The sequence below is a fragment of the Abramis brama genome, assembly GCF_963993115.1.
Source record: "Abramis brama genome assembly, chromosome: 3".
NCBI classification, from domain to species: domain Eukaryota; kingdom Metazoa; phylum Chordata; class Actinopteri; order Cypriniformes; family Leuciscidae; genus Abramis; species Abramis brama.
The window spans coordinates 38,595,691-38,619,717 of NC_139965.1; the positions used below are offsets into that span (position 1 = coordinate 38,595,691).

Consider the following 24,027-nt stretch of genomic DNA (forward strand, 5'->3'; position numbering starts at 1 on the left):
GCTGATTGGACGAAACTTTTCGCTGTTAAAAGTTTCTGTCTGAGCACCAGGGTTCATATGGCACTGGATTGCCCATGAGTGCTGACCTTTAAACCAAGAGCCGTACTTAGCGATGGACGTGCGTTAAATTAAGACAAGGATCGTGCCTTTGCGCTGCATGTTTACTAACCAGGGAAGGAGTCCACCTCCTGTTAAACACTATAAATTGAAAAACGTGGAATATTCGTGGAATATTATATATAGATATGGCAGCCTTGAGCAATACTACTATGAAGACTTTGGAGGATTTGACTCTGGACTCTGGATATGGAGCCGGTGACTCATACAGATCCCTCAGCCTGTCCTCCTCCAAGTCCAACTCCCAGGCGCTCATCAGTTCTCCACAGCGGGGAAACTGGTGGAGCAACACGGGATCCATAAACAGCAGGAACAACAGCTGGGACACCGTGAACACGGTGCTTCCTGAAGACCCAGAAGACATCTTCTCCAAGTGTCCGAGGTTACCAGAATTAGAGGAGTTCCCTTGGACAGATGAAGAGATCGATGTGGTCCTGCGTAAAGTTGCTCGAGAGGGACTGTCTTTCACTCCAGAGAGCGTAAGGAGTCTGTCAGTGCTTATGCGCAGAGCTTTATTGCGGATCTCCAGAGAAGCGCAGCGGCTGAGTGTTGTGCACTGCAGGTGCACGCGGTTCGAGGTGCAGAGCGCGATGAGACTGATCATGAGCTGGGCGCTGGCGGAAAGCTGCGTCTCGGCCGCGGTCAGAGCCATCTCGTTGTACAGCATGAGCGCTGGAGAGGTTCTGCGCAAGAGCAAGTCTTCCCGCTGCACGCTGAGTTTGTCTGTTGGACGCTTTTTCCGCTGGATGGTGGACACTCGCATCTCAGTGCGCATTCATGAGTACGCGGCCATCTGTTTGACCGCGTGCATTGAAAATCTAGTGGAGGAAATTGGGCTTCGTGTGCTGGCGGTGGCGCGGAGCGGAACCAACATCTCACCAGTGACGGCTGATGCGCTCGAGGCTGCAGTCAGCAATGACGCGGATATATTTGGTCTCGTGCAAAACTATGAACATCTCATCTGCGGGAAGAACGCCAATGGTAAGACAAATTAATCAAATATTAAAGTAGTTAACACTTCGCAGTCGTAAAGTAGTATTTTTGAGCCCTTTGGTTACCCTGGGAATTTTCAAAGGTGGTTATGGATATAGTTAGCCTATATGGTTATCACAAATTACTGTTGTTTATAGTCATCATACCACAAACGTGAATTTTGAGTTCTTAATAAAAGTTGCTAAGGACTAACTGCCACCAGAATGTGAATTTACACACTTGCCAACCATTATAGTCCTCATTTTGCAAACTGAACAATTCAAAACAAGAGTGCCTTCAAAATTCATAGAAATTTTTGTGTGTTTAATTTGTTACAATTAACTACTTATAGAGTAGTTACTTTTAATTGCTGTTAAAATTAATAAAATTGTTATAGTGTATGCTATAACCTATTTACAATAAAAGTATTTACAATATCCAGTCATGCTCAAAAGTTTACATATAAGATATTTTACATAAAAGATGTGCACATATAGTCCACAAGACAAAAAAAAAAAAAAAATAGCTGAATTTATAAAAAAATGACCCCATTCAAAAGATTACATATTTTTGATTCTTAATACTGTGTGTAATACCTGGATGATCCACGACTGTTTGTTTGTTTTTTGTTTTTTTGGTCCCAGTCGTGAATCATCCAGGTAACAACTCACAGTATTAAGAATCAAGAATTTGTTGTTAAATATCTTATTCAGGGCAGTACTAAATAAAAATAACATGCATTTTGTATGATCCCTCTTATTGTGTTAAAATAATTAACATTTTGCAGATTCTGCAAGGTGTAATCCTTTGAGCACGACTGTATCTATAATAGTGAACACCAATTTGTTACAAGTGGCTCTGCAACATAATTACATTTTGTAATGTAACAAGCTCTATATTGTAAAATGCAGCAAAATTATTCGTTATTATTTTGTTTGCATGTGTTATTTGATTTTGATCTTTGACAAATGTCTTATTTTATTAGATTCTGAGTCTTTGAGAGGCACCTTGATCTTGGTCTCAGGGAAAAAACTAATTATATTTTCCACTTTCATCTTGTCTCAAAGAGGGATGCGCACAGCTCTGCATAATTATGTGTAAACAAATATCAGAAAAGCGAGTCTCACCACAAGTCTGATCATTATGCATGACAACTCGAGGCCCAGTGATGCAATGCCTTTGGTGTGAAATGTGAATACAAGACAATTATATTTGCCCTCTTTTGGCACAAGTGATGGCTTATTAATCCCGTGAATACATCATTTCCTTGTAATACTATAATACTGTAGATAATACTGATTAAATCATGGACCAACTTTTAATGTTTCAGACTTGATTTGCTACCTGTGTGGATTTCACTCTCACAGTTTACAACTTGCTGGTAAAATGGTAGCTTCTACATTATAAATAGGGTTTGGCTGTGGCTGTACATCCCACTGGTCAAACACATTTTCAGAAATGAACAAAAAGGCCATTGTTCTGCTCTAAGCCATGTATAGCTCTGGAAAATGAGCAGAAACAAGTGAGAGAGGCCAGAGTGAAAAGAATGGAAAGCCATCACACACTCTCCTCTGGTTTAAATCAGTCTGTTGATCATCTCTGTGACAGGGCAGCCTTTTTAAAACAAGAGAGGAAATTATGGTTTAATTTTCACGCATAAAAGTAAGAGTTTATTGATATCCTGTGGGAATGAAATCGAAACCATCAAGCAGCCATTGATCCAACAGCAGCACACAAACTACATACTATTGGGTAGGATACATCAACACCTACTTCACTTTGTGCTTCTGAATGTGGTATCTATTAACATCTTTCCATGAGTGTTTTTTACTTTGCACCCTAGGTGTAGTTCAAACACCCCCTATGGAGGCATAGGCTTAGAAATGTATTAATCTGATTCACAGGTACACACTCAGCATGATTGATGTGACAGTGCACTCGTGCTCAATCACCCATGGCTGGTAAACTTGTTTTGCTCACTTATACTGAAATACAGCTGACCTGCATATGATACTGAGGCTTAGAAACTCAGCAGTCTAAAGCACACTCAACACATAGAAATATAATGATAAAATATTATTTGCATACGCTCACTGTTAGTCAATTTTGAATTTTGTTCATCCTGGAAATCAAATGTTTGAGAACCACAAATAGGCCTAGTTATTTTTTTACTTGCTAGAGACTTGTCGAATGAGAGAAGGATGCCATAGGCTTTCATGTCAAACACTCTTGTCTCACATGCTGAGCAGAGCCACATCTGGAACTGTTTAGTGCCGCACAGCTTAAATGACAGAAAAAAATGCCCATTTTCTGTTGTGAAAGCTACTGTGGTCTTGTTCTTTGGCCTCTATGCATTTGTCCGCACAAAGTGCCTTGAGCAGATGGCATCAGAAGACTGAATTATGATGCATTAATGTTGTAGGTTGCCAGGTTTCCATTTAATACAGAATTTGAGTTCTCATATTTTGTTTGTTTTTTCAATATATTATTAGGTCAGCATAGCAGAATGGTTTGTTGGTTTAAAAAAAAAAAAAATACAACAGTGTTGTGGCAGGCCATAGGGGAAATCCCAGCTGAAAATATATACAACCCACCAGTGGTTGGCAGGGGGTGATTTCCTTTTTAAAAACAAGCATCCCTTCAGAATGAGCAGAGAATATTGCATAAATGGCCCACACATGTATAATTAATTCTTGCTTCCATGATCAACTTCTGTAGTATTAAAACTAGTTTACTAAAAGAACCCTTTATCTATTTGATAATTGCATCACCATAATTTTAGGTGGAGGTCAACTGCAGTCACAGAAAAGCCTTTACAATAAACAAGCTAATAATGGCCATTATGACTCAGCCATGCAAGATGTCAACCGGAAACACGATGTTAGTCTTCTAAAAGGAAAGCGATTGAGCCCCTTAAATAAATAGTCTGATTTAATTGAGGTCCCCACTTGGCTTTAATGACAGACAGGACATAAAAGAGCTGGTCAAATGAGGGGATGCAGGTGAGACACAGTTCACATCAGATTGGCTCTCCACACCGTGAGAGCAGCCCCACTGAATGGGGTGTTGAGTTTTGGTCTGTGTGTGGAGCCTTGTAATCATCATTGGTTAATTATCCTCATAAAACTTTCCGCCCACACAGCCCAGTTTCTTTGAGCTTGACTACAAACCGCAGAAATTAGAGCATTTCCCAGCCATGGTCATTTCAAGCCAGAGAGTGCGTTTAGGAGGCTGAGTTCTTAAGTAAGATAAGCTCTACTTTGATAAGACTTTCTCAAAAGTCAGAAATGTCTTCTGGGATTATTTAGTAAAAACATGTATAAAAGAGGTCTCACCTTGTTGTGTGTGCTAGATGGACTGAAGCTGCTACAGAGAAGCTAGTATTTCACATGAGGTCTGTGCTCTCTGTTTACACATGTAGTCAATAAGTGCTATTATAAACATCGTTCTGAGGGTCTCACTTGAGCACCTAGAGCGGACAAATGCTTTCTATAAGGAGAGGAGAAGGTGCCTTTCTAGAGCATGCAATGACAGCTGCTCTGTGTGCGAGTTGACCTTCCTCAACTCCCCAGCATGCCTGCCTGGACCCATTAGCATCTGTTCCAAAGAGGTGTTACTTAAATCTAAATTCAGGGTGGCCAGTAATGGAAGTTGCACTGCAGTGACTTTAGAATCATCAATATTCAAACACATTTCTTTACAGATGTAAAAGTAAAAGTTCACTTAAAAATGTAAATGCTGTCATCATTTACTCATGTTTTTCCAAACCTGACATAAAAAGAATATATATATATTTTTAATAATGTTGATAACTAAGCCATTTTGATTGACTTCCATTTGTATGGACACAAAAAAAAAGAGAGACATTTCTCAAAATCACCATTGAAACTATTTTACATTTTGCCAAATTGATATCTAATTCATGAGTTCATACAGTATAATCTCATATGATCTGCTTACACCCCATTGGTTAGCTTTTGGAGTTAGGGATGGACCTTCATGCTTATGCTTTTTCTAAAAATTGTATGTTATATAAAACTTTTAATGCGTTCTGGCTGTTCATTTAAACGACAACGGCCTTTTGGTGGCCTGAGAATGCAAACTTTGAAGTAGGTTTCAGTGCAAGTTTTTGAAAAAGGGTTTTGAAAGCGATACCGTTATCATCTCCATGTAAACTTCAAAAACGTGAATCTGTGAAAACGGTGACTGCGTGCACATGCGTATTACGTGTGTAGTCTATAGGCACGGCGTTTGAATGCGTATGTGCGAGACGCGTCGTCTTTCTTTACAAAGTGACATTGCCAGTTACTTGTCTGGCATGCATAATACTGCATTTTTAGTCATTTCAGTGTATACGCGTGAATGGGAATCATTTAGATAACGTTTTCATCTGTACAGAGAAAAAAACGTTTGCCGTGAAAAACAACAACAATAGCAGGTATGTTCATCAAGTGCACAAAATGCACCTTTATATTGATTTGAATTAAGAGAGGAAACAATTGTGGTTTAATTTACATCAAATGAGAGCTTAATGCATGTAGGAGTGTAGCATTTTATGATACAACATAAAACATTTTATCGGACAGCTTCATTGTTTTGTTACAACAAAGATCTAATCACTTAGACTCACATACATAGAGAGCTTGCAATTGAAAGAAAATATTCCCTGTGCCACCTCATTAATCCAAATGTAAAAACTAGGGGTTTTACACATTGTTAATGTTCAAAGAAGGTACCTTGGAGCTTTTCATAAAGCACAGAAAATGCAGTATATGTGAGTAACTATACACTGGGGAACACCATGTTCTTCATACCTCCTGACAGCCCATAAAAACTCACTAATCAGTCATTTTATGAATACAGTCCATCTTGAGTTACTCTACACCTCTTTGTTCCGACTTTGACCGTTTAAGTAGGTGTCAAATAAATTTCAGCCACTGTTTCAGGGGATTGCTGCTTGAATATTACCATTTCTGTTAGCTCGTGTGAAAATAATGATCTTTGCTGGGGATCTTTTGTAAAACTGAATTAAATGTGATGTAATCAACACCTTGTTGAAAAGTCATTTCAAAGGGTTAATAGAGGATAATTACGCATCCACATTGTGTTCCTTGAGTGATGTATGCAGTTTCTTCACCACAGAGTGCAAGTTAATCAAGTGTTTGTCATCACAGCAATTACACAGAGTGATTTATTTAGCAGTATCTGTTAGCCTATAGTCTTGACACCCATCATGTTTTATGGATTAGCTCTGGATGATTAATGTTGTAATGCTGTCTCTCCTCAACTTATCCCATACTTACCAAACCCTCCAACTTTGATTAATATTGCAGTCTGACAAGCTAAATTACATTAAAATCCTACTCAGTGATAACCCCTTTAGTCTGCGAAGGCTCACTGAATAGTCTGTAAGTAATTAAGCTATCATCAGAAAGAGATTTTGTCCTCCGTTCAACCCCAGATCAGGAAATCCACTCTAGAGCCATGACATGTTTTGAAAAACTGCTACAAAAATACTTTGCAATTGAAATTACTGCCTCCATGGAAACTGGCTCAGGGGTTTATGGGTGAGAGAAGCGGGCAGATGGAGATCCTGTATAGTAGTTACTGTTGTTCTGCTTTTTCCATCTTTCTCAAGAATGAGGCTTCAGAGTGAATTCCTGGCTTTAGATTGCAGCTCTCAAATGGGCCGCTCTGAAACTGACCAGGCTGTCATTCTGTTTTAGTTATGGCTTGAGGTGGCAAGTGGTGTCATGGGGCTAAACTGAGAGGTTGTGATCAGTGACCTGTCTGTCCATCATAGAGAGGTCATTCATAAATGGGTGATTCTTCAGTTAGTGGAGCTTTTCTGTCCCCTTTTCTGATCCATGATTCTAAAGAATAAAATGTTAATTTTAATAAAAAAAAATGTTTTACACAAGTGTATGTACACAATAAGTGTATTGCATCCAATGACCAAATCCATAATTGAATGTAACAGAAATTGGGGGCTCGTCTGGGATTTGAACCCAGGACTTCTCGCACCCCAAGCGAGAATCATACCCCTAGAATCTGTAATGCATTTTTACTAAATGTGTTGAATCAGGAAATGTCTATGTTTCACAAATGTTATATTTTCAATTCAGTAAAAAATTCAAATGTTTTATAATAACTGCATCTGTAAAATAGTAAAAAAAATCGAGATTTCAAGTAGTCAAAAGTTCCCCTAATCACCCTTATATTCTTCGAAGCTGACTTAAATAATGGTTTGCAGTAGTTTGCCAGTGAGATGCATGTTATCCCTATTGCATTTGAGTATGTGAACACCTGGAGTAGTAGCCCCTTGCCAAGATCTGCATAATGTGTATCATTATGAAGACTGTTAAACTCCAGGAGGTTCTCCTAGAAGGGTTTGTTGCACTTACAATTGACAGTAGAAAAGCCATCTGCTTTATGAGCAGCCACTGTTTCAATTATATTGCTAAGTTTATTCTCTTTTTATTGGATGTCATACATTTAAAATTGAAATAAATTAAACATTAAATGACATATTACAATAAAAGTTTCATATATTGGATTTATTACTTTCAAATTAGGTGATTTTAGAAGTAAAACAGCATATACAAGTAGACCAAGTTTAAGAAGTAAATGTTTTGACCTTGTACAGTATCTCCCTGTTGACTGGAATTGTAAACCCAAAGCTCTTCCAATGAGTGGGGGCTGTGTCTTAAATAAGGAGCTGGATGCAGGAAGTTGTTATTATTATCTATGGTCTGCCCTCTGGAGAGGGGAAATCTTGGCAGAAATGATCCGTGTGCGCAGTCACACACAACTAACAGGGCACCTCCCCTTTACCGCTTAGAGATAGCAGTCAACGCTCCATGTCCTCAATCTGCAGGCACTTCCAGCACAGCACCTAGTTACACAAGGGCCGATTGACTCTGGCTCTTCAGCACACTCGTGCCATTGTGCCCTGTGTAGAATGGTGGTGTTGTGGTAGCGTGTGACTGGACCCACTGTGTTCAAACCATATTACCTGGGCAAAATCAGGCAAGGAAAATAAGTTGATCACTCGTATTTAAGCAAATCAGTGTGGTTGCATTTGAGTTTGCAATTGAAAGGTTTCTTTCAGCACTTTCTTAAGGGATTTGTTCTCTGGTGGCGAACACTTCTGAACTAAAGAACTAACCGGTTCTTAAACAAATGGATATCAATTCTTAATATAGAACAGTCTGAATGTTATAAAAGCCAGGTTTATTGTCATTTTAAAATTTCAGAGCAATGGAGTAAAGCAAATTGTACTTTCAAGTAACTATGGATGTTAAATATTTGTTTAATTTATTTGTATCATTCAATATTGGATTTATTTTTGGATTGGATTTAATGCATGCTCATTTCCAACTGTTTTTATTTAAAGTTTTCATCATATAACACAAAGAAACGCTTAAGCAAACTCAAAATGAATTACCATAAATTATAATGTTATATGAACTATTGATTTGGTAGCACTTACAGTATTTATTAACCTTTGTTAACGTTAATTAATAATAATACAAATGTTTATTGTTATTTCATGTTAGCTCATGTCTTAAATTAAGATTTCAATAATGTATTAGTAAATGTTGAAATTAACATGAACTAAGAGTTTTAAATGCTTTAGAAGTATTTTCATTGTTAGTTTATGTTAACTAATGTAGTTGTAACTAATGTTTACCAACTGAACCTTAATTGAAAAATTTTACCTTTTTGATTTAATTTTATTTAGACAAAATACTGCAAATAGCATACATTTTAAATTTGGTCATTTTTTGGTAATTGGACATTATATCAAATACTGTAATTATTGATTTATTGGGTTTATATCATTGTGTGCTCTTTTTTAAAAATCTCTTAGATCTTAAAAGATTAAAACCAAGATCAAAACAGTTCTCTGTTACTCAGACCTGAGTGTTTTGTCATACACATCTGTTTCCAGTGGAAGCCCTTAACAGTCTGGCACCCTGACAACAAGCTTTTTGTTTCACAACATAAAGCATTTTTACTTATAAAATAATAAAATTAGTCATAAAACTAAAAATATTAGATCTGTCTGATAGTTTTAAAAGAAGATACCATATTGTTCGGCTGAAATATTTCTGGTTTTATGATGGTTTTCTACAGTATACACACAAACACATTAGTAGAGGTCAGTATTGGAATCACTTCAGTAAATGTTGCTGCTCATCTCATTTTAAGTGTATTTTCTGCCACATACTGTAACCCCTAACCATGTCTCTTCCCGGCTTCTCTCTCTCCTTCTCTCTTTCATTGGCAGCGTAACTCCTGGTCAGGCCTATCACACTCGTATGGATTTCCCAGTCTCCCATCAGTGGTGTGTGTGAGCTCAATTTCTCTCCACATAATGGCAGTGCACACACATTCCCCTCTTCCTCAGTCCACAATGATGGTAGCAGATGAGAGTGCATGTGTGCGTATATGTGTCTGTGGGAGCGTGCGGCTGCCTATGACGCATGTCATGGCCTCAAGGCTGCCAGTATAGACACGGCTAGCTGTGGGAAAGAGAATGGGTGTGTTCTGGATAAAGGGGTTTGGGTCTGTGGGTCCACAGCCTGACCAGCTGCATCACACACCCTGTGGCTCACCCGTACCCATATACAAACCCATTTGGCAGTAGATGCCAGGCCAAACAGCTACGCAGCTCCTACACATGCAGACCTGCTTTAGATTTGGGGTCTCTATAAAGTCATATTTCTGTATTTTCAGCTGCACTGTATTAACTAATAACTATGATTTGTAGCACATGTAAAATGACCTTAACTAGACCAGACTGCCTCAGTTCAGGAGGCATGTGTATGTGGTTATAGACAGAGTTATATTCTGACTAGGCTCATTACCACATACAGTATGTGCAAAAACATTTTTCATATTTCCACATCTGCTAGTCGGTGAGTTTCCCAAACTACTAGTTAAACAAACAGTCTTAAGAAAGCCCTGTATGAGAGTACATAATACATTGCATTTAAAAACAAGCAAATTGAGCCAAAAGGTACAGAATCCAACAATACGTTTGGAATTTACCTTTCAAACTGCATCATATCATATATCATATCATATCACATCATATCACATCTTATCACATCTTATCACATCATATCTCATATCACATCATATCACATCATATATCATATCATATCTCACATATCATATCACATCATATCTCATATATCATATCATATATCATATTCATATCATATTCATATCATATAAACTGTTTACTTTACAAATATATATTAAAATGTTTATTTCTGTTATGGTAAAGCTGTGTGAGCCTGTGTCATATGAACCTTCAAAATGATCATATGCTAATTTGGTGCTCAAGAAACATTTAGCATTATCAATGTTGAAGAAGTTGTGCAGCATAATAATTATTAGGTAATTACATATATGCCACTTTGACCCATCCACACAGTTCTGTTTTTATTGTTTACACTTGATGGTATTTAATTATATATATGGAAAATTATTAAATGCATACATACACAGATTCTGTTCATGAAATCTATAGTATTTATTTGAATATCATTCAGACAAAAAACTGCTATGCTCTGCTTTGAAGATCACTCTTTTGTGTTTACTAGGCAGTCGTAGCACACTAAGCTGAGAATCTGCTGCTGAAGCATAAACAAAACTGCTCAAAGTGGCTATACGATGAGTTTGTTCAGATAAATACTATTTAAGAACGATGTTATAAAAAAAAAATCCCAAATAGATCAGGTACTAGTCAACATCTGGAGAGATATTTTGAGTCATCGTGGCACAGATGAATGTGTATACTGTACTTCATGAATGGTTTATCGTTTAGCTTGAAGAAGAAACCAAATCCACATACAAGTCCCCCATGATCCCCTTCTGATACCCAGTGAAAGAGAGATCCAGGGGTAAGGCATGGATTTCAAATCAAATCAAAAGCCAAGCAAGCACATATCCTGTATTTGGGTTTGATAAATCAGCTGCCAAACATATGATCTGCTCATTAATTTCACTGACTATCAACTTGCACTTTGTTTCTGAAACATTGGAAATGTATCAACTCTGCATTCAAGAATTATTATTGTTTTTATAACTCTGTAGGGATTGATAATCTTTATAAACTATACTTATGCTTGTGGCGAGAAGAAATAGATCACCCTTCTGTTGCCATATACGGCATTCAGCATGACGGCCAATGTGCCAGTGTTAAACCAGCTGCACACTGAGTGATTTGTAATAGTATCAGCTTTACGATTGTTTCTTGTCAGACTGTACGAACATGATCGCATATGTAAGCCAAGTCACACTGTAGGATCTCAGAAAAAACTGTAGGATCTCAGAAAAAAGTGAATTAGTCTCAGATGGCCAAATTGTGGTCAAAATCGTACAGTGTGCACCAGGCTTTAGACGTGGCTGAAACATATCATGCCACCAATTATCGTAAATTATAATTAATAATTAATCAGCAAAAGAAATCTACAGTAATAGAAGGGACACTTAGAGACAGTTAGCAATAAGACACAGCATGAATAATTTAGCGAGGAAGAGACGACTAAAGAAAGGAGAAAGAGCTATGTTCCGAGCAGAGGAAATGATGACTTACCACACTTCCTCTTCTTATCTCTGTCAGACACACGTACTGTATATGAAAACGATTGGCTTTTCCTTGGCAGTCTGTCTCCCCCCATCCCCCCCATAATTGAGAGTTGTACAAGGCTGACGCAAGAGTTCATGTTTAGAGACACATACGATAAATGAATCAAATACTAATGAATTGTTCGATGCTGTTGCGCGTTCTGATGATTTAATCTCATTGAATCTGTTTATGTGTAGGTGAGCTGTCTCTGCCTGCCCATTTCAGTCCGTATGCTAAGAGTCCAGACTCAGCGGTGGAGAGCAGAGAGAATGCCTACGCACAGCTGGAGCTCAGGACGTTGGAGCAGGCCCTGCTGGCCACCTGTGTGGGCAGCCTCTCGGAACTCAGTAAGTTACAACCCCTTCAGTTCACATTCAGTTCTTTTGAAGGACTGTGACAGTGTACTGTGTATTATTAGTTTAAAAAAACAAAACAAATAAATGCTACATTGTTGTCATATGACTAGGTATAAAAAAAAAAAATCATAAGAAATTGAACAGTTGTGGTTCTGAATCTGATCCTAAACCTAATCTGGCAACTCAGCGGTTAGAGTAATGGTTCTTTTAGAACTTTTAAAGACTAATAGTTAACTTTAAGTGATTTTGATTCACTAAATATAACCGGTTAATAGCCATTCATTCATGTATTTTACTAAACAATTTGCCTCTACAGTATGTTTTAGGTCCACTAAGAATAACTGGCTTATAAGTCATTGGTTTGGTAATCAAACTACAGTGGTTGCACTGTACGTTTGTTGATTCGCTAAAAAGTTAATAAAATAATGAATTTGTATATTGCACTACACTTTTTGCACTTTATGAAAAAAAAAAAAAAAAAAAAAAAAGAAAGTTCGGTCATCATTTATATATAAGACTTTCGTTCATCTCTGAAACCCAATTATTATTACTGATATTTTTAATGAAACAAGATTACTGAAGCCTTCAAAAAGTTAAAAACACTGTAAATGAAATCCATATAAATTGAGTGGTTCAAGCCTTAATTATATCTTTTCATCATATAAAGTGATTGTGTCTCTTCAGAAGACTTGGATGAAACCACTTGATTCCAATGGATGACTTTTACGATATGTTTTTAGTTTTGGTTGCTTTTACGATACTAAGTTTTGGTTTGCGTGGACTTTCAACGGATGGACAAAAATGGATTGAATAATATTAAAAATATCTTCATTTGTGTTCAGAAGATGGTGAGGGTAAAAAGATGACAGAATTTTCATTTTTGGGTGAACTAGCCAAGAAGAAATAGCTTTTCTCAGCCTAGTAAAAGACTGCAGTTCTCTTTAAGAATTAGGTCACCCAAAAGGCACTTGTTAAAACTTTAATGTAGAAACACTGTCGTTGTCCATTTTTCATCTGTCTACTGTCCAGTGAAATGCTATTTTTGCACGATTGTTTTTACATGTCTGTAAGACAGAGTGAGACATCTGTACATTTTAAGTGCCGCTCTTCTGACAACTCGACATTGCAGGCCTGCCTAGGGGGGTTTGAGCGCCTGAACTGTGGGCAGTTTGTTTACGTTGCAGACCTCAGTTCAGGATGAGGGAGGGGGGCCGCATTCACCAGAGAGGGAAACACGCTCTCCCTTAGGGGACCAGCAACACTCCTGCAGTTGTTTTGCTGGTACAAGAGCACCTTCTGTTTGGGTCAAAGGAGTAAAAAGCACCTTCTTTATGCTTTATGATTGCAGACACTCAAGCAATCGTAAAGCGCCCTTTGTTTAACAACTAATGCGCACAAGTGTTCATTAAGGTCCATGTAGACCATATGTGATTGATTGCTTAGATTGTTTCCCATACCCCTCTTGATCAGTATGTCTATTTCTTTCACATATTAGCTGTTGTTTAAAGATTAGCCACCTGTAGTTAAGTACAAAAGCAGTATTTCCAGTCAAGGATAAAATAATGCATCTCTGCTGTTGTTGTGTTCTCTCAGTCTCATCTCTTTCCTAAATGATGCTTTCCACATATGGATGACAGTGTCCCCTGACTTTACTGTAAGCTGCTCTGTCTAATGATCAACACAGACTTTAAGGAGTGTGTCTGTCCTCATCATATCTTCTCCTCCTTTGGGGAGCAGCTTGAGTCTGGATTTCTGCATTGGGAGGCAAAAAGAGCAGATTTAATGTCCCTCAGAGTAATTTAGAATAAAGCTCCTAGACGTTTGAGTTTATGCGAATCCTCTTCCATTTCCACATTTGGACATAAAACAGATGGGTCTGAAGATATATTTTGCTATATTGAAATATGCTTTGTGTTGTGTGTTGTCAGCACTTTTAAAAAAAGAAGACATATTTGCACTTGGCTGCACAGCTACTGTCTTTAGTTTATGGGGTTGAACTGGAAACACAGATGGCTTTTCTACATCAGCAGCGCACTTTGATTTTGGTGCAAGTCTGCTTTCAGATCTTAAGGAATTTATTGCAGGGTCCATTTGAAAGGCATTTATTTTTTCTGCATGCTAAGATATTTGACAATATGAAACTTTTCACAGAATTTGTGCTTGCAGCTCAAATGTATGTGTGTGTCCTGCAGGTGACTTGGTCTCCCGTGCAATGCACCATATGCAACGTTTGGTTTCAGCAAGTCCCAGTCTCAGTCCAGGACGTCCTTTCTGCCTGCAGCCCATCTCCTGGTCTCCAGACGCTCTTCACACACTCTATTACTACCTACGCAGTCCACAGATGGAGTCACTGGAGAACCCCAACCTTGAGCCACCCAGGATAGCCCTCAGTAAAGAGAGGTGAGATCAATGAGCCAAAACCACTTTTACCTGTTTAAGGCTCATAAAGAGCCAAAGTCAGGAGACAGAGGGACCATTTCTTTGCCATCACAGGATTACATTTTAAATACAAATGTAATATATTGTATGTATATGTAAAACAATAATATTTCACATAATTACTATTTTTAACATACATACAGTATGTTTGATGCAGCCATAAAAAACCGTATTGACCCCAAAGCTTTCAAAGGTAGTGTATATTAGATTTCTATGCAAGCATAATGGATTAGTTGTCCTTGACTATTTTAAGTGCATTTCTTGTAGACTCATTTGTCCATTCCTCTTCTGTTTTTCGATCAGTATTTATATTTTCTTTTTTCCCTATAGATTATAGACATACTTGGAATTTCACCTTCAGGTCTGTTCTAGTAAGATGAGTGGCTCCACTCTGTGTGGAAACCTTGCTCTGCATTCACGTCAGATAATGAATACTAATGTGTTTAGCAGGTGGACAGTTATGGTTGTGAGCATGCTTCAGAATCACAGCGCTCCTGGCACAGATACTAGAAGAAGGAAACCTTAGAGGATTTGTTCTGTAATATCACACTGATTTGAATTGCAGCGAGACTGTGTCTGTTGAAGATGGCAGATGTTGTTATTCAAATTGTGATTAAGGCTTGTTTGTGGTAATAAATGACAGGATTGAAAGAGGCTGTGGCGAGCCAAATCAGCAGCCTTTGTAATTACACTGTCCTCTTTTCTCTCTGATCCAGTTTTGTGCCACTGTTGATCTCCCCTAAAATTTTCTGGGTGTTTGTGTGTGTGTGCATTTTGGCAAGGAGAAAGACAGAGGGGTGAAGTGAGAGATGTTGGTAAATGACTGTAATGCTGTGTCTCTCTCAGGCCATTTCCTCTTCTTCCTCCTCTGATGGAGTGGATGCGAGTCGCTATGGTCCATGCGGAGCATCGACGGAGCCTGTTAGTGGACAGTGATGATGTGAGACAGACTGCCCGACAGCTTCTCCCTGGACTGGACTGTGAACCTCGACAGCTCAAGTAAGATGTTCCTGTTGCTTAAATGTTAGAACATAGTGCTGGCAAAATTAAGGTGAAGGGTTTAATCCCTACATACCATAACAAACATGTTCAATTATCTGTCTTTACCCAGTTAACTTTGTACTTTGGCTCTCTATCTGTAAAATATAATTTTTTACTCACATTCTTTTAATGTAATTAGCTCCAAATTCACTCTCTCTCCTTCTTTTTCTCAGGCCAGAGTGCTGTTTCACCTCCTTTAAACGTCTAGATTCAAAGGCTGCCACAGACAAGTTTAATCTGGATCTTGGCTTTCGCATGCTCAACTCTGGCCGCACTGATCTGATTGGCCAGGCTATCCAGCTTCTGGGCCCAGATGGGGTGAACACAATGGATGACCAGGTGAACCCATAAAGACTAAACTTCTGAATTTCTTTTTTTTTCCCAGGGTTGGAAAACCATATACTTGACTCCATGTTTTTTATGTTTAACTCTTTCTGTGTGGGTATGTAGGGCATGACTCCACTGATGTACGCCTGTTCAGCGGGGGACGAGGCGCTGGTGCACATGCTCATTGATGCTGGGGCAAACTTGGACATAGCGGTAATGACACTGTGCACGTTCAGTCTCATTAACTCTTTTTCACCCATGTATCCAACCCCATCTCAAGGCAATTCTTACGAATTTTACAAGGTGGTTAATTCGTACAAATTCATACGACCTCACTCGTACGATTTTTGCTAAATCGTGCTTATTTTACGAGTTGCCCAATTCGTATGAATGACCTACCCCTGACCCTGCCCCTAAACATATCCATCACTGGGGTTTAGACAAATGGTACGAATTCGTACGAGTGAGGTCGTACGAATTAGCCACCTTTTACTCACTCGTACGAATTGCTTGTGAGATAGTGTTGATGTATCTATAACGGGCCATCCATTCCTGCTCCTAGAAGGCCAATGTCCTTCCCCAACACACTTGCCTGGAAGTGTCTATAAATCCTGAAGGCTCTGGTTACCTAGTTTAATTAGGATTGAAGCTAAACTCTGTAAGATATTGGCCCTTCAGGAGCAAGCAAGATTGAACACCCTTACAGGTGGGCTCATTTAAGGTTAACATTCTTGAATGGATGGTTGGTTTGCAGGAATGTAACACTCTGGGAACTCACACATATGCAGTAGAATTTTGGTTCTTTACCAATAAATACTATTTTTTCTCTCTCTCTCTCACTTTGTTCTTCTTTTCAGGTGCCCAACTGTTCACCAAAACATCCCTCTGTCCATCCTGAGAGCCGCAGTTGGGTGGCCCTCACCTTTGCAGTGCTGCATGGACACATATCTGTAGTACAGGTGAACATGCACACTACTTACATGTACAATCCTGTTACTGTATGCAGTCATTTAATAATAGTGTATGTTATTAATGTTCATTTTAAAAATGACTTACAAAAGAAGGCATGTTTTATGTTCAGTATCTATCTATAGTATACTATAAAATATTATATGTTAACATTGGAGGACTATCATGTTAAATGAACTTTGTTTGCCCTTCCAGCTCTTGTTAGATGTGGGAGCAGATGTGGAGGGAACAGCCCTGAGAAATAGCCACCACAGCTCAGCAGAAACACCCCTCCAGCTGGCATCTGCCGCAGGTGGGAAAAAAACAGCGCAAAGTCATCCTTATCATGTTTTCTTTTAAAGAGTTATGTTTGAATGTACTCCCAATAAGGAAAACTATAGCAGAGGCTATTTGTAGTGTAAATAATACTAATACTATTCAAAAGTTTATGATCAGTTTTTGAAGGAAATTAATACTTTTATCCAGCAATGATCTATTCATTTAATCAAAAGTGACGGTAAATGCAGTTATATTTCAAATGAATGCAGTTCTAATGAATGGCAATGAAGATTACCTATTAGTTGTCATTTAAGTGAAATTACTGAATTTAAATATACGAGCTTGATAAAAATGATCATTCTAGAAGAAAATTTCAGATGGCAGTTAGAGGCTTTTGCATCTGAACTCTTCATATATATATACCTGTGTATATATATATATACATACATACATACATACATGTATAATTATATATGTATTACTTTTTTTACGTTTTTTTTACAAAATAAAATTAGCAGCACAACTGTCTTCAACATTGATAATAAAAATAAATGTTTCTTGAGCAGTAAATCGGCATATTAAAATGATCTCTGAAGGATCATGTAAGACTGAAGACTGTTTAAAATTAAGTTCTGTCATCACAGGAATAAATTACATTTTAAAATATATTAAAACAGAAAACGGTTATTTTCAATTGTGATAATATTTCACAATATTACTGCTTTTTATGTGTTTTTGATAAATAAATGAGCATAAGAGTCTTTATTGAAAAACATTTTAAAATCTTACTAACCCCAAACTTTTGAATAGTAGTGTAAAAAGCATAAAGAACTTTCCACGTCATGCTTTATTAGAAAAAGTTTTAATTGTGTGTGTATGTGCGTGTTTTCAGGGAACTATGAGATGGTGAGTTTGCTGTTGTCCCGCGGCGCTGACCCAATGCTGCGGGTGCATCTGACATCATCACTCTATGAGGGCATGAACTGCTTCAGTCATGCTGCAGCGCATGGACACAGGTACTGACCCCTCACAAACACACACACACACACACACACACACACACACACTGATCAATATCAGTGGTGCGATTTCATTATGAACTTATGTAATGAATATTGTATTTCACCCTAGGAACGTGTTGAGGAAGCTGTTGAGTCAGCCTCAGCGGCTGCAGGAGGACGTTCTTTCTCTGGAGGAGATCCTGGCAGAGGGAGTAGAGGAGCAGGAGAAGCAGGGAATAGAGGTCGGAGCAAATGCGAAGTCTGTCTGTTCTCCACGGCTGTGTAAGGCCCGCATCAGAGCCCTGCAGGAAGCCAGTCTGCACAGCGCCGAGCACGGATACCTGGACGTCACCATGGAGCTCAGGGCACTGGGTACACATCTGACTCATTTACAATAAATCAAAGAAAATGGACAACAAATTGAATTAGAGATGAATAAACAGTGAGAGATTTTTGGCATGCAGCAACCATTTGTTAGATTAACCTGCAATTTTCTAGGCACTCATAGGGCCGGGGCCCACCAGGGGGCCTCAGCAAATCTTAAGATAACCAAAACAAGCAGCTTTGTCACCATTATAGCTGAAGTACCAGTTGTTTTAAAAGTAATATTTGTGATTTTATTTAAGTAGATTCATGTTTTCTCAACCCCTGATATAAACACTACTTTATGTACTACTTAAATGACTTATTTTATTCAGTAAGGGTAAGATCTGCTTGATTCTGGATAAATTGAGAATCACAATTTTTTGGTTCCAAACAGAGATCACGATTCTCCAACGATTCTGAAGACAACTAAACAAAATAACATTTAATTTACTAGAAGTTGCTGCAATCTATTTAAAATGTTTAATGAATCTGCCTAGTTAAAATAAATAAATTAAATTGTATGGCCTGCAGCCTACACTGGTGTTTAAAATATGAAATATTACTCTTTTTACTGTATTATTGATCAAATAAATGCAGTGAGCATAAAAGATGTCTTTCAAAAACATAAAGACATACAGACCCCAAACTTTTGAACGGTAGTGTATAAACACATTTAGAATGAGTAAACAGATGTTGTTGTTCTCTCCCAGGAGTGCCGTGGAAGCTGCACGTGTGGCTGGAGTCCGTGCGCAGTGCCCAGTTCCAGTCCAGGACTGAACTCATGCTTTCTCTCCTTAAAGACTTCACCACTATCGGGGAAGAAAAATACTGTGAGGAGCTGCTCTCAGAGGGTCTTCCACTCCTCTTCTCCATTATCAAAACTAGCAAGGTAACCCTGACAAAACAATCAGCAAAACATCATGTGTATGTTAAAAGTGTGATGCTACATTTCAAGAATTATCAGTCAAATGAAATATAGTATTTTAAATGAGACTTTTTTTATGTTTGTTCTTTTCATTAAATTCAGAGTAAGGACATCCGTAAGCAGCTGGCAGTCATCTTTAGCCACTGTGTTTGCTCTACAGCCATCCCATCTATTCTGGCAGTGAAGGACACACCTACAGCTCAACTAGGTAATGTAGATCACCACACACCATACTTTACTTACACTTACACTATCGTTCAAAAGTTTTGGGTGGGTAAGATTTTTTTGGTCACACTTTAGATTAGGGTCCAGTTCTCACTATTAACTAACTTATTAGACTTTTGCCTCAATAAACTCCTAATTACAGCTTATTAATAGTTAGTTAGGTAGTTGTTAAGTTTAGGTATTGGGTAAGATTAAGAGATTTAGAATAGGGTCATGCAGAATAAGGCATTAATGTGTGCTTTATAAGTTCTAATAAACAGCCAATATCCAAGTAATATGCATGATAATAAGCAACTATAATCGATAGTAAGTCAATGATAATAAGCAATAGTGAGAATTGGACCCTAAACTAAAGTTTTACCGATTTTTTTTCTTTTCTTTTTTTTTTTTATGAAAGAAGTCTCTTATGCTCACCAAGGCTGCATTTATTTGATCATACACTATTATGGGAAAAAACTATAATATTGTTAAATATTATTACAAGTTAACTGTAGTTTATTACAATAACTGTGTAATTTATTCCTGTGATGGCAAAGCTGAATTTTCAGCATCATTTCTCCAGTCTTCAGTGTCACATGATCCTTCAGAAAATATTCTAATATGCTGATTTCTTATTATTATCAATGTTGAAAAGAGTTGTGCTGATTAATATTTTTGTGGAAACCATAATAAAAAATTGTTTAGGATTCTTTGATGAATAATAAAAAAAGCAAACTATTTAAGTCACGTTACTGTCACTTTTTATACATGTAATCTATCCTTGTTGAATAAGTTTAATTTCTTAAAAATAAATATTAAAAAAAACCTGACCCAAAACTTTTTGGACTCTTCCATACTGTAATAAAAGTACCAGTAACATTTCACTGTATGCAGCTCAGCATCAATAATATATCATCATATGATGTTAATAAGTACTGTCACCCTCGCAGATGCTCATTTTCTGAATAACGCTGAGATGTCTGATGTGATATTTGTGGTGGAGGGAAGGCCGTTTTATGCCCACAGAGTTCTGCTCATGTCTGCTTCACAGAGGTATTACTCAAACTGATGTTACATGCTAATGTTACATGTTACATGCCTTATAATACGTTATGTGAATGGTATGCTGTAATTTCATTTAAGGTTCAGAGACTTGCTGGGCCTCTACAGGAGCAATGGCACAACAGACCACATGGCCATTGAAGTCACTGACATAAAATACAGCACGTTCCAGGTAACTAAGAAACCTTGGCCTAAACATACACAAGACAAACGTATGACATGTAAAATGGCTTCTATGTGGTTATTTCAGATGATGATGGCACATCTGTACTGTGGAGGAACAGCATGTTTAGACGTGTCTGTGCCTGATTTGCTGGAGGTAAGAAAAACATGTCATGCAGCACATATACTTTACAGTACTGTTTAAATACATTTCTGTAATTAAATGTAAAGACTTGGCATTAAAAACGAGAATAAAACATGTCAAGTTAAGCTGAGATGCAATATGTCATATCCTGTACAGCTTCTGCCCGTGGCACACTCATTCCAGCTTCCAGTATTGAAGAGACACTGTGAAATCCTCTGCTCAGAGAGAATAAATCTCATCAACGCTGTGAGCGTCTACCAGACTTCCAAAGTATGTACATACAGCTTACCTGAGCATATTCATTGTTTCTGCGTTCAGTCTCCTGATGTCATCTGTGTGTTGTTGAGCAGGCGAGTGAGGCAGTGGGGCTGGCAGTGTTCTGTGAAGGCTTTTTCCTGCAGAACATGGTGGATCTTCTGGACTGTGAGCAGTTTGAGGAGCTGCTGCTGGGTTCTGACTGCAGCACTGCACTGGATCCAGATGCACTGGATGGGCTTCAGGCAACACTGGCTTCAAGGCTGCACTCACTCTGTGGCCCACGTCGAGCTTGAGCGCATGAGGGGAAAACATTTGAAATTACAGGTGTGGTTCACAAAGCTCAGATTTGCAGGCAGTCAAGTCCCATACCGACACATTGTTTGGAAGATGTTTGTCCTCCAGGTGGCATCTTTGCAATTCCTATTTTTTTGCCAGTGCCAGTGTTTTAATGTGATGTGTGAGCTATTTATTAGAGTTTTTAAGACTTAAATGGTAAAATAATGTATGAAATTGTTTCCTAATATTGTGCTTTGGTCATGGATAATGAATTTAAATGTGGATTGACGAGGTGTTTGATCATACCTCAGTACAGATGGGATTTACACTTTTTTTTTTTTTTTTTTATCAAGCTACCTGCTTCTGAGAGAAAGTTATGTAAACTGCAGTATTAGCGCCCTCCAGTGGTCAAAGTGTTCTACACCTGCCTACGAAGATTTATCAAAAATGTATATAGTAGTATTGTAGATACTTTTGTATTCTCATATCACAAGTGTAAATATATTTCTAATATGCAGTATGGCAATGGTACGGAGATATCTTGGGATCAATAAAAATAAATTATTTGATATAACATTTTTCATGCAGCAGCCAAGTAATTTTGAAAAGACTAATAAATGTGAAAAATACATTTGGGCTCTGATTGTTTTTTTGTTTTTTTTTCTTCTTATGGAGTAGGCAGGATTTGCAGTTTTCACATCCGAAAATTCCTATAGTATGTAAATAGGAGTGTCAGAAGTTTGGGATAGCCTTCCTAAATATTTATTTATTTACCTTTATTTTACCAGGAAGTCTCATTGAGATTAAAATCTCCTTTTCAAGAGAGATCTGGCCAAGGTAGCAGCCATACAGTAAGACAACATTTAAATAATAATAATAATATATTAGAACATAGTATCCTCTCAACAAAAACAATCACAAGCCTTCATTACCACTGTCTTTATGATGCCGTTAAATTCAACAATAGACACCAATTTGTATATTTTTAGATCTTTTTGCAAATTATTCCATTCCGTGATAGGAAAAATGCAGTTTTCCCCAGTTCTGTAAAAACTCTAGGTACATTTAAAAGCAAACACTTTGAAGAGCGTAGCTGGTAACTGCCAGAACTAACACAAAGAAGGGTACAAAGATAAGATACGCTGGAAGTTTACCTATTGCTTTATAGATGAAAATGTACCAATGCTGTTTTCTTCATATACTGTAGTTAGTGATGTCCAACCCACCATCTCATAAAGAATGCAATGATGAGTAAGGGATTTTGCATTTGTAATAAAGCGTAGTGAAGCATGGTAGACTGAATCAAGGCTCGTTAAAATGGAGGAGGCTGCATGCATGTATAATATATCACCATAATCAATCACAGTTAGTTTCTTTTCAACATTAAAAGTAAAATTAGATTTATTTCTAAAATAAAACCCAATTTTCACTTTGAGCTTTCTGATTAGATTAAAAATATGTACATTGAACAAAAGCTTATCATCCATCCAAATATTTGTAAGAATATCCCTTTCAGTGATGTAAAAATTATAAAATTATCAAGGACTTGTGAATGAGCCCTTGAAAAAAACAACAACTTTGTTTTCTGTGAATTTAAAACCAATTTTAAGCTCACAAAAGCACTTTGCAATGACTGAAATGCAGTTTGAAGCTCTTGCACTGCCTGTGCTATGGATGGAGCAAGTGTATAAATAATAGTATCATCAGCATAAAAGTTTTTTTGTTTTTTTTTGCTTTAATCTCCTTACCCAGATCATTTATATCAGGGTTCACCAATCTCGGTCCTGGAGGGCCGCTGTCCTGCAGAGTTTAGCTCCAACCCCAATTAAACACACCTGAACCAGCTAATCAAGGTCTCACTAGGCATACTAGAAACTTTCAAACAGGTGTGTTGGAGCTGGTTGGAGCTAAACTCTGCAGGACAGCGGCCCTCCAGGACCGAGATTTGTGAACCCTGATTTATATAACTATAACAAAACAGGTCCCAATATTGACCCCTGGGGAATCCCTTTAGACATATTAAGAAAATCAGATTGCGTCCTCTACTACATGAACACACTGAGTCCGATCTGCCAAATAATTTATAAACCATTTCACCGTCCCATGTTCAAAACATGCACTGCTAAGTTTGTTCAGCAGCGATTCATGATCCACTGAATCAAACGCCTTGGATAAATCCACACATAAGGCAGCGCAGTGCTGTTTTCTGTCCAGGGCACCAATAAGGTTGTTTATCACCACCGAAGTAGCAGTAATGGTGCTATGGCCAATTCTAAAACACAATTGAAAAAAGTTTAAAATATTGTCAAATAAAAACTTTTTTAACTGTATGTTTACCTGAGATTCAAGGATCTTAGCCAAAATTGAGAGTTTGGAGACTGGATGGTATTTATTCATGTCTGAGGGATCACCACCTTTAAATAATGGGAGAACATAAGCAGCTTTCCAAACTTTAGGTATAGAATGACAAAAGACTCATAAAAATATGAGTTACTGGCTCTGCT

General features: G+C 37.8%; 1 protein-coding gene across 1 annotated transcript; it reads left to right on the forward strand.

The window, feature by feature from the left end:
* Positions 1–55: 55 nt before the first annotated feature.
* On the forward strand, positions 56–22,145 carry abtb2a (ankyrin repeat and BTB (POZ) domain containing 2a). The gene is made up of 17 exons (XM_084108492.1): positions 56–1,098; positions 11,932–12,081; positions 14,283–14,490; positions 15,376–15,528; positions 15,744–15,909; positions 16,021–16,110; positions 16,755–16,856; positions 17,062–17,158; positions 18,017–18,140; positions 18,256–18,497; positions 19,202–19,380; positions 19,519–19,624; positions 20,571–20,673; positions 20,764–20,854; positions 20,933–21,001; positions 21,146–21,259; positions 21,340–22,145. The coding sequence occupies exons 1-17, from the start codon at positions 246–248 to the stop codon at positions 21,538–21,540; spliced, it is 3,048 nt and encodes a 1,015-aa protein (XP_083964618.1). The 5' UTR covers positions 56–245; the 3' UTR covers positions 21,541–22,145.
* The last annotated feature ends 1,882 nt before the right edge of the window (positions 22,146–24,027 follow it).

Excerpts from the sequence above, each read along its gene's own strand:
- abtb2a (XM_084108492.1), top strand. The coding sequence starts at position 246 with ATGGCAGCCTTGAGCAATACTACTATGAAGACTTTGGAGGATTTGACT. Across the intron at positions 15,529-15,743 it reads TGTGAACCTCGACAGCTCAA|GCCAGAGTGCTGTTTCACCT; the intron begins GTAAGATGTTCC and ends TCTTTTTCTCAG. Across the intron at positions 18,141-18,255 it reads GCTGCAGCGCATGGACACAG|GAACGTGTTGAGGAAGCTGT; the intron begins GTACTGACCCCT and ends ATTTCACCCTAG.